The 17,277-nt window shown below is 37.8% G+C and overlaps 1 protein-coding gene across 4 annotated transcripts in view; it reads left to right on the top strand.

Annotated features, from left to right (window-relative positions):
• Positions 1-17,277, top strand: part of LIFR (LIF receptor subunit alpha) — a 109,924-nt gene that overhangs the window by 61,075 nt on the left and 31,572 nt on the right. For all 4 annotated transcript variants that reach the window (XM_012736478.3, XM_076007977.1, XM_076007976.1 and 1 more), the window contains exons 2-7: positions 211-371; positions 2,120-2,234; positions 4,677-4,813; positions 10,118-10,281; positions 13,742-13,916; positions 15,253-15,507. In XM_012736478.3, coding sequence (XP_012591932.1) covers positions 230-371; positions 2,120-2,234; positions 4,677-4,813; positions 10,118-10,281; positions 13,742-13,916; positions 15,253-15,507 — 988 coding nt within the window. In that variant the 5' untranslated portion in view covers positions 211-229. The remainder of the gene's footprint in view (positions 1-210; positions 372-2,119; positions 2,235-4,676; positions 4,814-10,117; positions 10,282-13,741; positions 13,917-15,252; positions 15,508-17,277) is intronic.

The following is a 17,277-nucleotide window of genomic DNA, read 5'->3' as shown; positions in this document are numbered from 1 at the left end:
GGCATATGGCCCCATAGTGGACATGGGAAGCAACAGCCGTGTCCAGTTGTTGATGTCTCTAAGTCTGCCAACTCAGCTTGAGGATCTCCAAAGTCACTAAATGTGCAATCTGTTTCAGAATCTGTCAGTGTCCATTTCATTCATGTGCATAGTGTGAGGCGTGTCTTCAGAGCAAGTTGAGCACCTTTTGAAATTTTCCTCCTAACCTAGGACTAATTACATTGCACGGATGATGGACATTTACTTACCTTTGAAACGACCTTCCTGGCTGGTGGACAATAAAAGGATGAGGACTACTTCAGATTTCCAGTGGCTCCTGTCAACATTTGTTCTTCTGTACTTAATGAATCATGTCAATAGCCAGAGAAAGGGTAAGTACATCAGACTTACAGAAAACCAACAGATTGGAATTTTATTTCCATTTTGATTATGAAGCAATTTTGTTTCTTTATTGAACCCTTTGGGTTGTTGGTGGTTAAAATTCATTTCTCTGTAACCTTTTTTCTATGTATTTTTATTTTTTTTAAGGACCTTAAAGATAGATTAAAATAACCTTTTATCATTTAAAAAATTAAGGTATAATTTACATACATTTATGTACAATAAAACTCACCCTTTAGGATACAGATCTGTGAGTTTTGACAAAGAAGGTAGGTATGTAACCACCAGCCCAGTCAAGGCGGGGAACAGTGCCGCCCCTAGAAGCCTCCCAGCCTGGGTAATGAGCCCCGCCCAGGCCTCCTGGCCAGCACTGCTCTGCCTGCATAGACACTGTTTTGTGTCTCAATAATTTTATGTTTTTAGAATATCCTATCACTGAAATATAAATATCGTTTTACAGTATTGTCACCATCTTATTTAAATATATGAAGAATGTTTGTCTAGATATTACCTAGCTTATTTCTATAAAGGACATTATCATCCTGCTACCCCTTGGTTTAGTTTTTATATTATTTATATATTGAAACAGATCTTCTCTTTTCCCCAGGTCACTCTTTAAACAACTTTATTATTATGATTATTGCAACTTTCTAATGTGAGCACTTCTAATATAGTGTTTGTGTTTCCTGGCTTATATAAATTGTTTCATAATTTATTGCTACAGTGAATATCATGCCAACCATGTAGAAAAATAAAAGAAAACATTTTTTCATAGACTTTTTTTTTATTTTAGCGTATTATGGGGGTACAAGTGTTAAGGTTACATATATTGCCCATGCCTCCCTCCCCCCTCGAGTAAGAGCCTCAAGCATGTAGAGTTTGAGATGGAATGCCTGTTTTACACTATAGTTGCTTTTTCCCCTTCCTTCTCTCCCTTTTTCCTTTCCTTTTTCCTTCCTCTCCTCTCTTGTACCGTCCTTCTTTCTTCTCATTTTCTTTTTATGGCGACTTTTTTCATTGATTGCATAGTATTCATATATTCCATGATGTAATGCTATTTTATAGATGTGAATAAGTACTATTAGGATTGTAATTTCCCTTATTATTTGTTACTTCTCAGTTGTTTAGGCCCACACCAAAAATATATTTTTCAAATGAACTCATGTGAGTTTGTTATGGTTTAAATTTAACATGCTTCATAACGTCTAAAGATTGGTAGTGGGCTTTCTGTTGAGGGTGGCAGTCTGGAAGCAAGCAGTAAAGCGGTTGTGGCTAGACATTCAGAAGCTGTATTTGTAGATGTGGAAGGTACATAGTTTTTACTTAGATTTTAATTTTTTTTTACAAATGGGGTTATTGGAGATTCACGGGGTGCTAGAATCCCCCAAGCCTCATCTCGGTCCCATCATTGAATCTACGTAGTCAGTTACTCCCTCAATTTGCCTTAGTTGCCTAGAAGTGGAATTTTTGATAGAAGCCCGACCCCAAAGTGGTTTAGTACTTGGCTGTTCATCACTTTACCCTTTAGCTCTTTTTGACTAAAGCTACAAAAGGAAATGTAAATATAAACCAGTCCCCTCTCATGACTGCAGGATCATCTGTTCCCAAAGAACATGGGCCCTCTGTAGACACACATGATTGTGCTTACGACTGAAAATGGTTTGACCGTGTGACCTTTTGCAGTGAAATTGAGTTATTAAACATGTTGTGTGTGTGTGTGTTATTTCTTCCTCTCCAGAGACTCCTTATGATTTGAAGTGTACAACTAACAATTTACAAAAGTGGGACTGTTCTTGGAAAGCACCCTCTGGAGCAAGCCGTGGTACTCTTTATGAATTTTGCATTGATGACAGGTAATGGAAATACTTAGATGAACTCACAACTGTAAACCTAGATGTTCTTTATCTTTAATTTTACAATATAAAGATTTTATTTTGGAAATTTTTATAATATAAGTTTTCATTCTTAGCTATTTCTTAAAAATTCCAAATCTTACATTAATCAAGATAGAAACAAGCCCTTTGTCTAGCCAAAACTTTGACTCTTTTATTATATGAATAGTGAGTATGAAACACATCTCCAATGTGTCAGTCTACTATGGGGACGTTTTACTGGTCTACCCTAAACCAACATCTGGCTTTATCAGTTAGGTTTATGTTTGTCTGTGCCTAACAGGAAATGTCAGTAATAGTGGCTCAACAGACAGGCGTTTACTCTCATGTGGAAGATCTGGAGGTAGACAGTACAGGACTGGCATGGGTGTTTATGGCCATCAGATCTAGTCCCTCCTTGTCATACTACTGTGCTATATTTAGCATGTGATCTCATGGTTCAAGGTGACACTTGAGGCACAGCCATCATGTCTACATTCCAAGGAGCAAGAAATAAGAAGGGCAGTTTACTTTAAGGGGACTGCCAAGTCCTGCACAACACCTCTGCTTACGTCTTGCTGGCCAGAACCTATCAGATGGCTAGACCTAGCTGCGCAAGAGGCTGGGAACATGTTCTAGCTATGTGGCAGTGTGCCCGGTAAACATTGGGTTCCTGTTATGAAGGAGAAGGAGGAAATGGGCATTAGGAGGCAGGTGCCAGGTTCTATTCGCTGACCTCTGAAGTCATCTTGGTGTGGGCTAGAAGCTTCTAAGCCTGAAGCTTAGAACAATTCCCATTGATTTCCACTAATCTCAGCACTGTGTTGCCTGGCGGTGCCAGAGGAGTTCTAGCGTGCTGCTCCCAGTCCCAGTTTCCTGATGAGTAGTCCTAATGTAAATTGACATAAATGTGTATTTAAATGCCATTTGTTTTTTCCCCATTCAGTGTACATTTATTGAACATTAGTCTAAGTATTGGAGTAATTTATCAGTCAGGATGAGCTAGCTTCTGTTGCAGAGACAACGCTTAATGCTTAATTCTTATTTCCTTATTTCTTACTTATGAAAATAAAGGATTATTTCCTTTTTGTGTCTGTGTCTGGGGGTTCAGCTGGGATCTCTGCCCTGCGTTTGTCCTGTAGGGCCCCAGGCAGCACGAGGCCTGGAGGCAAGGGGAGGAGAGGGGACAGAGCTTGCACTGGCTTTCAGAGCTTCCTTTCTGACCTGATACAGACGACCATCACTCAATTTTCTCTGGCTAAATAAAGCCACATAGCCAAGTCCTATTTCAGAGGGGCAGGGAAGGGTAGTTCTACTGTTGGTCCAGGAGGGGGAGCTGGAAAGTTGGGTATTTAGCAGGAATGCCCACGGCAGGCCACAGGAGAGGAGGTAAGCTCTGGCTCCCCAGGAGTTCCCAACAGAGAAATGGTAGTGAGGCTGTGGGAAACGCGGAAGTTCCATGTGAAGGGCTGGAGCATGGAGACCAGGCAGCGTGGGAGTCCAGAGAGGCCGGCAGAGGAGGTACAGTTGTGGAGTAGGCAAACTCAGTTTTCTCAGCAGAAAAAGAACAGAAGGACATTTCACCCTGAAAGAATATTGGGTACAATGGCTTGAACCTATAGAATGGCATGATTTGGAAAAGTCAGGTGGTCACCATAGGAGATCAAGAAGGAGGTGAGCCGGACTGTTCAAGTCTAAAGTCCAGAGTGAATAGTGTAGAGGTGGGTGCTGGGTGCTAGGTGGGGGCAGGAATGCAGGCAGCTGGAAGGTCCCTCTGCTCCTGTTAAAATTGTCCTGAGACATTAGCAGTGTGCATGAATAACAATAAAAAGAATGTAAAGATGCTCTAGAGAGATAAAAATGTCTGTGGAACCAGAGAGGAAAACACTACTTCGTCTAAGAGATGCTGGATGTGGAACTAGAAACATTAGTTTTGAAAGCAGAAGTGAAGAGGGAGTTTTGTTCAGAGTAAACCATGAGCCAAGACCCAGGAGTGTGCAGTTGCCAGTGCTGTTTTCTTGTGTGAGCATCTTTTGAGGTTGCTTTTCAAATGAGGAGCTAAGTGATGCTCTGGTCCTCGGTTGAGGGGGCGGGGGAATATGTGCGTGAGAAGTAAGGCTGCAGAGGGGAGCTGGAGGTGGGACTTCAAAAAGGCGTGCTAAGAGCCCACATTTCTAGAAAGAATCATCTATGCTTACTCTACTTTTTAGTACAATCTGGTTATTTTCCCTGCATTGATAAAATTACCATTAATCTTCTTTTTCAGTCTTAAAATGTAGTGCAACCTGTCATGTTTTTGTAAAAAAAAAAAAAAGGTGGGGGGAGGTGGCATAGAATATTTTCCAGTGTGTTTTGTGCTAATCAAGTTTTTATGAAAATTGCACTGTTAATTTCATCTGCTAATTAAAATTCCATTTCTTATAGGTCCCATTCTTGTTATCATTTAGCAAGAACAAATATTGAAATCCCAGCTCTTTCCCCTGGTGATCATGAAATAACAATATCTCTACAAGATGCTGGAAGTTCTACAAGTAAATTCATACTAAATGAAAAAAACATTTGTAAGTATTTGGAAAGAGAATTGATTTTAAAATAATTTAGAACAGTGTTGCTGTTAGTATTGTGGCGCTTTATTGTTGGCAGAAACTTACTGTTCTTTGAAGTTCATTTGTTATACAAATACTTTCATTTACTTAGCCAGCCTTACTTGGCTCCTAAAGCATAGCCAAGATCAGGAAGGAAGCAAACTTGTCATCTTCTAGTCAATCAAAATATACAACCCAGAATTCAGGATCCGTCCCTTGGTCCAATACTCTTTCCTTAGCCCCCTCTCCCTCCCTGAGTCCTGCATACCTGCCAATGTTTCTCAGGTGCCACCCCCTCTCAGAAGAGACTCCATTGCTTGCTTTCTTTTCTTTTTTTTTTTTTTTTTCCATTTCGGCATATGATGGGAGTACAGATTTTAAGTTTTCAATAAATGCCCTTTCCCCCCTCCCCCCACAAGTCTGAGTCTCCAGCATGACCATCCCCCAGACGGTGCACATCTCACTCTTTATGTATGTATATACCCACCCCCCGGCCCCCTGCCCAAAACCTTATCACTGTAGTACCTATGTGTCCACTTAGGTGCTGCTCAGTTAATACCAGTTTGCTGGTGAGTATATGTGGTTCTTGTTTTTCCATTGCTTTATTAACATACCTTTAGGCAAGCTTTACGTCTCCCTTGTGGCATCTCTCACAGTTGAATTAATAATCCATTGTGTAGTTAGTGGGCTACCGTGTGTCTCCTTTACAAGAAAATAGGTTCCATTAGGTCAGGGACTTTTGTCTTTTACACCAAACACCTTGAACAGTGCTGAGCATGTAGCAGGCATTTATTACAGGTTTGTTGATGAGATGTCTAGGACATTTGCCACAAGCACATTGGAAACACAAACAAACTCTGGCTGACAGACATGGAAATTTTGCTATACAACAAGATCTTAAAAACCTGAAGTGGTCTTGACTCATAATGGCGGGGCAGGCAGGTTTGTACACCCCTGACAGCTGATGGGACGGCATCATAATGATGACTGACTTTGAAGCAAGGGGGAAAAAAAGTATCATTAATTTGGCACTTCATACAATTCTATGGACAATATGCACATTTGGAGTGGTTAATGCCTGAGACAGCACAGATTTTGAAAGGATAATAGCAACCACATGCTGTCCAAGAACATAGAGTCTGTCCCCTTTTCCAGCTGAAGTGTTGTTCTAGTGAAGTGTTGTCCTAAGTGCTAATTAGGGCCATCTTTTAGGATAATGGGAGAGGAACCATGTTTGGTACTTTTTTCCTATAGCTGTATGTGACATCCATGAGATGGTATTTTATGTGGATCAGCCATGATTCCAGTACCCAAGGAGAAATACTGTTAACACTGTTAACACATGTTTTTTTATGCATTTACATTTAAACAGTAAGCTTCATACTGCTTAATAGAGGACATATAATAAATAGGTTTTCAGGTCATTATCTTTATAATTCTGTATTATGGTATGAAGACTATCATCTTTTTCTGCCTAAGTTCACAAGAGCTTTCTCTGTGTTATGGTTTAATCTGTCATATTTGCTACAAATATTTTTCTGAGTTTATAATTTTTTTAGATGTGATTTTTTTTACACCATAAGTTTTTATTTTTTATTTATTTATTTTTTTTGAGACAGAGTCTCGCTTTGTTGCCCAGGCTAGAGTGAGTGCCGTGGCGTCAGCCTAGCTCACAGCAACCTCAAACTCCTGGCTCAAGCAATCCTCCTGCCTCAGCCTCCCAAGTAGCTGGGACTACAGGCATTCGCCACCATGCCCGGCTAATTTTTTGTATATATATTAGTTGGCCAATTAATTTCTTTCTATTTATAGTAGAGACGGGGTCTCGCTCTTGCTCAGGCTGGTTTCGAACTCCTGACCTTGAGCAATCCGCCCGCCTCGGCCTCCCAGAGAGCTAGGATTACAGGCGTGAGCCACCGCGCCCGGCCTTTATTTTTATATAATAGAATCTCTTGGTATTTTACTTTATGAGTTTTTGGTTTTGTTATCATGTTTGATTTAAATCTTTCATCCATCTGGAATTATTTTGTAGCAAACTATGAGGAATCTAACAATTTTATTCCAGATTTTTTAAATCCCCAGGAGTCTGGAAGAGAGCCAGTTTATGTTGTCTGATTATTTCAGTAGGTATCCAAAGTTCTTGTCTGGAAAGCTACTTGAAGATGACAGTGTTAGATAGAATTAGAAAGACGAATGAAGACTCTAGGTGACTGAGTTAGTTGAGTTCACTGTTTTTAAATATATTGGTAGCAGTTTTTATAATAATGGGTCTGATCAAAATTAGAATAATAGTGTTGGGATAATAAAATTGAAAAGCAAGTTAGGTAAATATAAGGAAGGGAGGTTGATGCATCAGCAATTCTTTGAATACCTACTGTGTGTAGGAGAAGCTCTGGAATGGCAGTATAGCTGTCCATTAGAGGATTTGGATTCTTTGACAGTTTGCTATTAAATAAAAGTCTGAAAAATTAAGTTTTCTCCAGATCGGAAGATGTTTTAAAAAGCATACAAAACAAACAAGATTTTATACACACACACCATAAAGTTTGTACTTATCAAGGGGAATCACAAAAAAAAAATCTTTGTAAGACTTTTAATGTCTGAGTTTCTTAAAGTAACCTGAAAATCTGGATTGTTCTGATACAGAATAAATAATGTGGATCCTATAAAAAAAGCTGGGAAGACTGCTGTCACCTCATGTTCTAAGGAAGAAAGAGCATATAGTTATGGGTAAACCTGCACTAGCTTAAAAAAAAAATAAGACTTTGATTAAATTCTTTCCCTATCTGAAAAGTTCTGAGTTTCTAGAAAGCAAGTTAATATTGTCCTCAGTTGTCTGTCTTTAGCTGGAAAGAAATCCAGATGGCAGTTCATGGCAGCTTAGGGGAAGCTTCCACATATGCTCTGAAGAAAAGAAAGGGAACGGTGGCTTTTTAAAATCCTTTCATTTGTAATTATGGCTATTACTGTCATTAGCTTGAAATATTGGATATGACTTGTGTTTTGAAGAGTAGCCCACTGCTATCGAAATAAAATGTAACCTATGTAGACTTTTCAGGGAGGGAAGCATTTTAAAAATGACTGTTGCTGTAGTAAAATACTCCCACGTTTCACAATTTTTAAGTTACCGCATCATGACATATTTAATCATTTTAAAGAAGAACCACTTTGTTGGAAGCATCTTGCTCTTTTCTGGCCACACTGGTACCTTGAACTTTCCCTCTCCTGGCACTAAATCAACTTCTTGCCTCTCATTCATCTGCATTTTTCCTTTTTTTACAAGCAGTTTCCCACTTAAAAGTTCTTCTATAAAGCATCTTCCACTGCCCTTATATAGTTGGTAACTGTTGACTTTGTTGAGTAGTGTAGTCTGTGAATCCACCTGTACTGGGTCCTGTACAGCCCTAAACATTTTATGTAAATTCAGTGTAGAGCACTGTGTTCAGCAAATTTTAGTTAAATCAATTTTTGAGAACTTATTTGTAAGTTTCAAGGCTAAGTTGTATTGGTTTGTTCTGCCCTTCTTGTTATTTAGCATATTTGACTATGCCAGCCCTGTACACTCCTGCAGTATGGTGCTTACCGTGACTTGATTTAATCAGTCCTTGAGCTTCAGAAGAACAACTAGGATAGAAATGAGGCAAGAATGAATGCATCTCCGAATTTCTTCTAACTCACCCTCCCCTTACTGTAATTTGAGGAGGAAACATGCAAGATAATCTAAGTCTCTGCCCCCACACCAGAAAGCCTATGTGACCTGGTCAGACCTTCTCTTATTTTTCACCTATCCAGAATTTTTAATGGTTTGCTCATCCTTTATAGGTAGCAAGACCAGTCAATTTTCGTGGATACATTACTCTTTCTGCCACCTTTTATTCTAGTGTTCCATTTCTCCCTAAGTGTTGCTCAAACAAGCCCTTGAGCATTTTTCCCTTTACTGTTTGTAATGCAGCTTCCCAGCCCGCTGTTCTCCCAAACTTCCCTCTCAGATGTTGACATTAGTCTCACCAGTGGTCTTTCCTCGGTCTTCCTCTGTAAACTCTGTTTTCTTTGGCCCAGATGACAACTGTTTCCTTTTATCTCAGTGATCCTGGATTTTCCCTGGTTTCCTTCTGCATCTAGAGCGTTCCCTCTCTGGATTCTTGCTGGTGTCTTTGTAAGTATAATAGTCTATCAGCAGCCTCTAAAATGAGCCTTGGCTGCCTTGTGTCTGTGTGTTCATGTTCCTTCTTCATCTGCACCCGGTGAGTTCCTGTTGAGTCCACGTCCTTGGTTCTGACTTGTTACCTGGTCAGTTTGCTGTCCCCTTGGTCTCTTCTTCCTCTGACAGTGAGTCATCCACAGCTGCTCTTTCATCTCTTTACAGTGATCCTCATCCCTTTTGCCTTTGTTGCTGCTTTCTGGACTTGAAACTTGAGAGACTATTGGTCATTTCTCTTTCTCATTAGAGCTAAGCTTTCATTTCTTTGATTCATTCATTTCTTTGAAATGTCCATCAGGCTCTGTCTTTCCTTTTCTATATTTGGCATCATAATCCATATCCTTGTTACTCCATCCAGGATTCCTCCAGTGGTCTCCTAATCGATCACCTCATCTCCCGTCTCAATTCCCTGCAGACCGTGTTGCATACCACTGCTAGAGTAGCCTTTCTGGCACGCTTCTTTCATCCTGCTACCTCTGCATGGTTACTATTGGCTTCTGAACTCATTGTCTCACAGTCCCTGCGACAGTCTTGCTTATTTAATGGTGTCTAGAACCAGTGATAGCCTATAACATGCCTCTAGTCGGTGACATTCCCAGCACCTGGGGCTCTGACACCAGGAGATGAGTGAGAAGAAGGCTGCAGAGAAAACAGATGGAAACCTTTACCAAAGCAAGCTTTCTGTATTTGGTCATTTCCTTAGTCCCAACCTGCAGCCGTACACAGGAAGCTCTTTGTCTTTTCTCTGATGCTGCCTACTTGTAGGTTCCAGATCAAATGACACTAGAATATTGTGGGAACCCACTTGCTGTTTACATTAGAAAATGTTTTATGGATTTGAAAGAGCCAGCTGATAAATAATTTTCTAAAAGTTGCCTCATTTACCGTTGGGAGCTGCCTTTATAAATAAACACATATATTCTCTTTTTTCAGTAATAGGTTTGAGAGTCTACCTTTAAATCTTAATGATTTATTTTTGATCAAGAAGGAATAGAGTTTAAAAATAGTTGATTAGTGGAATTGAAGTATGAAGAATCAGTATTCATTTTACTAAGTTTTCTCTCTCTCTTTTTTTAAAGCCTTAATTCCAGACACTCCAGAAATCTTGAATTTGTCTGCTGATTTCTCCACCTCTACGTTGCATGTAAAGTGGAATGACAAGGGTTCTGTTTTTCCACGTCATTCAAATGTCATCTGGGAAATTAAAATTCTATGGAAAAAGAGTATGGAGCTTGTAAAATTAGTAAGTTAAAACAAAGATACACTTTTCTTCTTATGAAATTAAACTGAATTTTTTAAACACTTTTAAGGTGGTATCAGTGAACTTTTGGATTATTCAGGAAGTATATTAGATATATTTCAGGATTCATTAAAAACAATATGCTTTAGAGTATATGCATCACAGTATTACTATGTACCCCATAAATATGTATAGTTATTGGGTGTCAAAAATTTTGTAAATCAATATTCTATGACTAAAAAATAACTTTTTAATTATTAAAATAATGTTAACCATTACAGAAAGTTTAGGAAATTAAGGGAGGAATAATCTATGATTCTACCCCATGAACACAGTGTTATCTTTGTGTATTCCTATCTAGACTTTTTAATATGCATGTTTTACATAAAGGAAATGAAAATGTGTGTTTAATTTAGTGTATTTTATCTTTGTCTATTATTGCACATAAATGTTTTTAAACATCTTTATCCATAGTAATTGTTGAGAAATTTTGTATAAATAAGTTTGAATTTACCAGAATCTGAAATAACATTCTTATAATTAGTACTTTTTTCCCCTCTCTTATATTTTTAATCCCATTTATGAGTGATTTCCTTATTATCTACATTTAGTTTGCTCTTAGTCTAAGGAGTAATGAAGAATAGCTGTGGTATATACATACATAATGAGTGAGATATGCACCGTCTGGGGGATGGTCATGATGGAGACTCAGACTTTTGGGGGGAGGGGGGGAAATGGGCATTTATTGAAACCTTAAAATCTGTACCCCCATAATATGCCGGAAAAAAAAAAAAAGAATAGCTGTGAAAAGTTTGACAGCAGATATCTAGGATGCTCCCATTTAGCCTTGTACTCTTTCCCTCCTTGATGGATTTGGAATATGCTTAGTCATGGGTATAAAAGTTAGAAAACTGTCTCATTGTTTTCTAGTTTATTTGCCTAAGTACATAGATAAAATAGTAAAGATAATAAATGGAATTATTCTGTATTTCCTAGTTACTTTTTTAGTTTTCCTTTTTGGCAACCTATGACAACCATGAATATCATTCATAAGATAATAGCAATCATAATTATAGTTAGCAGGTATCTAGTACGTCTGCTTTTCCTGACATTGTTCTAAAAACTCTATGTATGTTAATTCTTTTTATCCTCATAACAGTCCCAGGAGGGAGATGCTATTATTGCTTTCCCCATTTTGCAGATAAAGATATAGTGTCACTGGAAGACATTAAGTGGTGGAGCCAGGATTTGAATCTAGCAGTTTGGTTTCAGAGTCTGTGCTCTTAGCCACTGCAATTTATATTTTATAATTATATTTTTTCATCTGAAATTCTCTCCCTTTTCACCTATTCCAGCTGAACCTACATTTCAAGACCCAGGTCAAATTCTGCCCCTTATTTTAAAGCCCGTCATAATTGCTTCAGCCTAAAATACTCTTTTTTCTTGATTTTGATGGTAGTTCTATTATATCAGTGTAATAGAACTGATATAACAAATTTTCAGTTGGCTTTGATATAACTCTACCATTGTTGCCATAAAACCATTACTTATTTAAAACGGTATTGTTTAACTTTTCATTATGGCCTAACATTTGGCATTCTGGGGTTACCACTTCCTGGCCTGCAGCGACTTTTCTTATCTATAAAGTGGTGTTGGTATCTGCCTGTGGGTCCCAAAAGTAAAGAGTATGGTATCTGTAAAGCTGCTAAACCAATATTATTTGTAATTCCTTCTTTTGGGGGCTAGACTTTTTTTATTTTTAAAGTAATTTCAAGAGAGGAACTAATGGGGGAATACTAGAATAAGAGGTATACTCTGAAATAGGAATGACATGAATGAATGAAAGGAAGTAGTATTGTAAAACCATACAAGTCATTGCCACAGAGATATAACAAGTTGACAGTGACAAGGTAGTGATTCTCTACTTTTGGGAAAAATCTTTGTATGAAGAAATAATTGCAAGAGGAAAGGAAAATAGAGAAGTAACAAATTAATTTAAAACAGTGAAGTAAAAGGAGAAAATGCTTCAGGTCTATAGTAAAATGTGACAATTTTATTTATAAAAATGTTACTAATATCAGTATTTAAGTCAGAATTGCTTATAATCAGTTTTTTGTGACAGGTCATAATGCTGTCATTTTATAATAATTTAAAAATCAAGAACCCCATGCATTCATGTCTACCCACAGTCTCTCTGGTTTGGGGATGGCACTTCCCATTCTCAGCTCTTCCTGAGATCCTTTAATCCAGAGGCATTCTGTTTCAGTTTTCCAGATGCAAATCTTCAACCTGCTGTGACTAACAAGGATAGTCCTCTGGTGCATAGAGTGTGGGAGGGGGTTGGGTGTCTAACGTATCTTCAGACAGCTTCCAGGCAGTCTTCCTGTCTGGAGCCCACTTCACCCTGCATTTCCTGGGAAACCTGGTGCAGCCACTTGCTGGGCCCTTTGGCATTTCTGTGATAGAAACTAGGTGGTCCCCTGGCTTTTCCACGGGAGGCTTAGGAGTGAGCTTTCTCAGGACTTCTAAGTCAGTTACTATCATCCACCTGCTTTCCAGCTTCCAAAATGTTTATGATGGTGCTTCCTCTCCTATATTTTGTCCTTGTGCAGCTGTGCCTTTAAAAAAAACTGTTTACTTTTGTTTTTATAAGGATTTTGGGAGCTAAGAGAGAAGGAAATAAGTTTGTTCAATCTCTTGTCTTTAATTAGAAGTTCGAGGTTATCATTTAGGAGAGCCTCAATATTTGATTGAAATCTTGCTCATTTCTCACAATTGAGATTAATATTTCATATTATCATAAGGTATATATTTAAAAATAAATTTTAAAAATGGAATGCTTATGTAAAAAAATCTACTTTAAAACAATTTATTTTATTGAAATGCTACTCTTCTCCTTCAGCTTTTGGAGGTACAAACCCATTAATTATTTTTTCTACATGAAAAATGGCGACCATCAAGCAGTGGCAGACAGGTTGAGCATCCTTAATCTGATAATCTAAAATTCAGAATGCTCCCAAATCCAAAACTTTTTGAACGCTAAAATGACGTTCAAAGGAGATACTGAAGCATGTTGGATTAGAGGTGCTCGACTGGTAGGTTATATTGCAGATATTCCAAAATCCATAAGATTGTGAAATTTGAAGCACTACTGGTCCCAAGCATTTTGAATAAGAGGTACTCAGCTTGCATTTTCTTGTGCACTATAGTGAATGTTTTGATGAATATCAACATCTTACATGATAATACATTAGGGGGTAAAGATGAAGAAGTAAACATCAGTGAATCATGATTATTGTTACTCTAAACTCTCCTTTTTATAGAAAACTGAGGTAGTTTTACAACAGGGCAAACCGCTAACTTAGCTGGTGATTGTATACAATATAATGTGTTTTTAATCCTGAAGGAAAGCAGACCATATCACTACTTGGAATTATAATTTTGTGTTTGTGTTCACTTTTAGGTGACCCACAACACAACTCTGAATGGTAAAGATACAGTTCATCACTGGAGTTGGGTCTCAGACCTGCCCTTGGAGTGTGCCATTCATTATGTGGGAATTAGGTGCTACGTTGACAATCTTCTTTTCTCTGGTCACAAAGAGTGGAGTGACTGGAGCCCGTTGAAGAACATTTCTTGTAAGCTTATATGTAAAGAATTTTTGTTTAAAATGCGTAAGAGCGAGGCTTAGTTTAAGTTTCCACTTCTTTGAACTGTGTGAGCGTCCCCTGGGGATCTTCCAAGTCTGCCATGCCTGGAGTCTGAGATAGGCTTCAGGAATATGTATTTTTAAAGAACTCACTGAGTGATTGGATAAACATCAATGTTTGAAAATCAGTACAGTGGGCATTGAAGAACAATTAAAAATTTTAAGTAGGTGATAATGAGATCAAATCTGCATTTAAAAAAAGTTTCCCAATTTCTGGCCCACAGAGCAGGTACCTGGTGGCTGCAGAGTTATTGCAAGGAACATGAGATCCTGCATACGTACCAAAAATTATCTGTACACTAAATAAAGCTCATACAGGAAGAATGTTGGTAGTGTAGGATGTGGGGGAAGGCCCAGAAAATTGTTGAGAATAAAATGAAGTCCTGAAAAGGCTGGTAATTATTGTAGATAAACCGCTCTAGTGATAATATGGAAAAATGGATCAGAATGGGTCAGAGGAAGGATTAAAGAAAATTACTTTAATTTTTTTTTTTTTTTTTTTAGTGACAGGGTCTTGCTCTGTTGCTGGAGTGCAGTGGTGTAGTCATCGCTGCAGCCTCAGATTCCTGGGCTCAAGCGATCATCCCACCTCAGCCCCTCAAGCAGCTGGGACCACAGAAATGCACCACCATGCCTGGCCAATTTTTTAATGTTTTGTAAAGCCTGAGCCTTGCTATGTTGCCCAGGCTGGTCTTGAACTCCTGGCCTCAAGCAATACTCCCACCTTGGCCTCCCAAAGTACTGGCTGGGATTTTACAGGTGTGAGCCACTGTGCCCTGCCAAAAATGAGTTTTTAGGCTATGGAGTACTTGAACATGTATTTAGGCTAATGGAAAGTAACAAATCTGCCCCTAAATACATAGGATGAAAAGAATGAAATTATTTAATGAGTGATTTTTTGGTGTGGGTGGTTCTCATGTGTACATACACAAACTTGTTAAATTTGAATCTTAATACTTCTTAGACATTAACCTATGCTTAAACATTGACCTACCTGTGATCTGCTTCCGCTTCATCACCGTTACTCCTTCTTAAGTAAATAAAACCACGTGTGGTTCTTAACAATTTTTGATATGTACCTCATTCCTTTGAAACCTGGGGTTTCATACCTTATCTTTGGGCCACCATTATGACGAAGCACCTAATAGTATGTTGCATGTATACTGGGCTATTTTAAGAATCATCTTGGAATAAAAGTCTTAGTATGAAGACTATTTTGCATAAAAGACGTCTAAAATATTTATAATTCGTTTTGTTCTTTCTAGGGACTCCTGATTCACAGCCTAAGGTTTTTCCTCAAGACAAAGTGATACTTGTAGGCTCAAATATAACATTTTGTTGTGTGAGTCAAGAAAAAGTGTTATCAGCACAGATTGGCAGTACATACTGTCCCCTTATCCATCTTGACGGGGAAAATGTTGCAATCAAGGTCCACAATATTTCTGTTTCGGAAAATAGTGGAACAAATGTGGTTTTCATGATAGAAGATAATGTATGTGGAACAGTTGTTTTTGCAGGATGTAAGTATAAGATTTTGAAGAGAGAGTTCCTGTTAACCTGTTTTGGGCTTCCTTGAAAGCCTTAATTCTTTTTCTGGTAGGGGAGGTGATTCTGCTTTTTTTTTTTTTTTATTTCTTTGCCTTTAGTATAAATGATATACAAAGGTACTAGGATTTTTGCTTGTTTTAAAATGAGCCCTAAGATTTTTTCCTAAATATCTGTATCTATGCAACTTGTAGGTTTTATAATAAGATTTAAACTATCCAGCAGCTAATGCCTAGTTTAAATTCCTAGTTAACAGCTTTGTTAAGTCAAGGTTGTTAGTATGTAATATTTATTAATCATACATTGTTTAGGAACTGTTTCATACAAGTTAATTCTCCACCTATGAAAGCATTCCTTTTTAAGTGCCTGCATTAAAAAATTATAATGATTTTATACATCTTTGGATAGCAAAATGTGTCTTCTCCAACTTTTAAGTAATGTATTTGAGGAGAACTGGATGGCTGGAGGACACGGGTGAGAACACTTACTACGTCACCGTGTTCTGTGTCTAGAGTATGCTCCCTCATTTGGAGGCATCCTTTATTAACATGATCACTTCTGCAGTCCACAAATTCCATGATATTTCCAAAATACGTTGTTGCAACTTCCCTCTTTATATTGCTTATGTTGAATATCCACGGATAATTACGTGGATAAATCAGTTAGCTCTTGATTTTAGAGGTTTTCTGCCTCCTTCCTTGTGGTGACTATAATGTTTTGGTGTCACTGGTGGTGGCAGCTCCAGCAGCAAGTCTCTTCCTCCCTGCATCCTGAATTAAAAGGCTCTGAGTTTGGTCTAAGGGTCTCATGGATAAAATATGTGAGATGGATTGAGTGGATTTTATGACTTTTTTTCTTTTATTGCTTAGTGATTTTTCTTTTGCTTTTTTATAATTCTCAGCTGTAGTCTAGACAGCAGCTCTCAGTCTCTTCTTTACTTCTATAGTATCTTGTGATGATTGACATACAGATACTAATATATTCCCAAGAGAATAAGCAGGATCACATACACTTCTTAGCTTGATGGCTCTAACTTACCCTCTTTTTCTCTTCCCAGCAATGTATTTTGGAATTCAAGTGAAAGTAAGAGTATGTTCAAATGTAAATTTTAGAAAATTATATTCTCTTTCTTTGGAGAATTTGAGGAAATTACTTGCAACATTTCTCACAAATGGTCCTAAAGTCTAAGTTGAGAGCCAGTGATACATGTAGTATATGTAGTGAAGTTGCTTCACTATACATGAAGCAAAAAGTGAGCTGTTCACTTAAAAATATGAACATAAAAATTAAAACTTTAAAGATGAGAATATACACTATCCCCATTTCTATTATTTCAGACAGTGTTCTAATCTTTTATTATAGTACTAGAACACAGTTATTTAGTTCATAATTTAACCTTAATTTATAAGATTTGGAGGTTGAAATATTGTTTAATATTTTTCAGGTAGTGGAAACATCTTCCTTCAGAGGGAACTCTGTAGAAACTTACAAGAGCAGGTTAAAGTGTAAGCTGGGAAGCAAGATTTATTTATTTCCTTTTCTTTATGGATATCCTGTTAACCCACCGTTAATTGCTGATAAGAATTTTAGAATTAGCTGGCTATTTTTCCCTTATACACATACCCACACAGAGACAATCTAAATCTGCTGGAATTTTGATTTGGATTACATTAAAGCTATAGATCAATTGAGGAGAATTTTTATTCTTACGATATTGAGTCTTCCAAACCATGAACATGGTATAT

This window comes from Microcebus murinus, chromosome 11 (genome assembly GCF_040939455.1).
Source record: "Microcebus murinus isolate Inina chromosome 11, M.murinus_Inina_mat1.0, whole genome shotgun sequence".
Taxonomy (NCBI): Eukaryota; Metazoa; Chordata; class Mammalia; order Primates; family Cheirogaleidae; genus Microcebus; species Microcebus murinus.
Note: the sequence above shows the minus strand (reverse complement) of the source record. Positions and strands in the feature narration are given on the sequence as shown.